The 1,557-nt window shown below is 43.0% G+C and overlaps 1 protein-coding gene across 1 annotated transcript in view; it reads right to left on the reverse strand.

Moving 5' to 3' along the window:
* The window catches only part of LOC125944970 (uncharacterized protein K02A2.6-like), a 4,892-nt gene extending 3,834 nt beyond the window's left edge, over positions 1-1,058 (reverse strand). Inside the window, exon 1 of the mRNA XM_049666451.1 lies at positions 1,003-1,058. Coding sequence (XP_049522408.1) covers positions 1,003-1,058 — 56 coding nt within the window. The remainder of the gene's footprint in view (positions 1-1,002) is intronic.
* Between the last annotated feature and the right edge of the window lie 499 nt (positions 1,059-1,557).

A 1,557-nucleotide genomic window follows, 5' to 3' on the forward strand; every position in this document is an offset into this window, starting at 1 on the left:
ATACACTGACTCCCTCAGTGCGGTGACTGCGTTGTCATCCGGTAAAAAGCATAAAAATCCAGTGACTAATTTCCTTATAAAATGTCTCATGTCGGCTCATAAATCCAAACTTAAAATCACACTATTCTGGGTACCGGGGCACTGCAACATAGCTGGCAATGAGGTAGCTGACAGACTTGTGCAGTCAGCTGCCCTCCGTATTTCTATTGACATAGACAATGTACCCTATGAGGACCTTAGGCCACACATTAGAAACAGAATTCGTAGGCAATGGCAAGAAGAATGGGATTCAGCAATCGAAAACAAACTACACACAATAAAGCCCATAATAGGAAGATATGCTACCGAGAAATGCGACAGATATAAAGAGGTTGCACTATGCAGGCTTAGAATAGGACACACATATGCAAACACATTCACACCTGTTAAACAATTCTCCAGCTCCGCACTGTCCAAAATGTGGTGATCGACTGTCCGTCATTCATGTTCTAATCATGTGCAAGAGGCTAGAACCAGACAGGAGACGTTACTTCCCAGAACTATACAGAAATCAGATACCTCCGCACCCGTCCTTCTTCCTCGGCGACTACCAAATGTTTTCATTAAAAAGAGTTTTTAAGTTTTTAGCGAGTGTAGGCTTCCTACGCGCCATTTCATATTACCATTGAACTCAGCCTTGTCTCATTCCCGAGGAAATGGCTGAGATTTCTTATCTTACATGTCAGGCGCTCTGCACTCCTTGCCCTCACAAGGACTGTTGCTGAGGCTGCCTGACCTTGTAAATGTCATGCGCTTTGCCCATAATCATCAAATCCAATCATTATTCAATTATTTTAGGCCCTATACACCACTGTTTTTTATCCTTCTCTTTTACTGCTTACTAACCTGAGTCGACCATCAACCTTGTGTTTGGCGCTCTTTGGCCTCAGTTGCCCTTGCGCCATAAAAATCTACCACTAACTAACTAGTAGCTCAGGGACCTCTAGATACGTTGTCACTCACTCTATATTGCTGGCAGTTTGGAACATCGCGCCACCACCAGGCCTAGCAGTGCGCATGTTTTTGAAAGTAGAGGTATTGACGAAAAACTGCGAGGCTGGACAAACCGAAGCACGTACAAACTGGAAAATTCCACGAAGTGGGCTTTTCTCGGAGAGCGACACCCTTGAGCTATCTAATCTGAATGCTTCGTAAGTGCAAAACTTTTCAATTCTCAAATCCTGTAAAAACTGCATCGCAGTTTCTGTAAATCCTGTAAAGACTGCATCGCACACAGATGTGTTCCTTTCATGACTGAGCGTGCTCACCAAACTCGTAACGTCTCTGTAGACCTCACACTTGAACAGCCGAACTACAATTTACAATTTTTTGCACAAGATTACTATTATGCCATCATCTAAAGGAGTTATCGCGTTGCTGATTTCATTTTGCGCGTTCACTTCGGAACCTGAAAAAAAATGAAAATTCGCAATAATAGTCCTCTTGGCTTTCTAGAGTCAATGGAATATAGTGGTAAGTCCACAAACCCAGCATTTCATTTATATCTGGGTGGAAAAG

The sequence above is a fragment of the Dermacentor silvarum genome, chromosome 4 (genome assembly GCF_013339745.2).
Source record: "Dermacentor silvarum isolate Dsil-2018 chromosome 4, BIME_Dsil_1.4, whole genome shotgun sequence".
NCBI classification, from domain to species: domain Eukaryota; kingdom Metazoa; phylum Arthropoda; class Arachnida; order Ixodida; family Ixodidae; genus Dermacentor; species Dermacentor silvarum.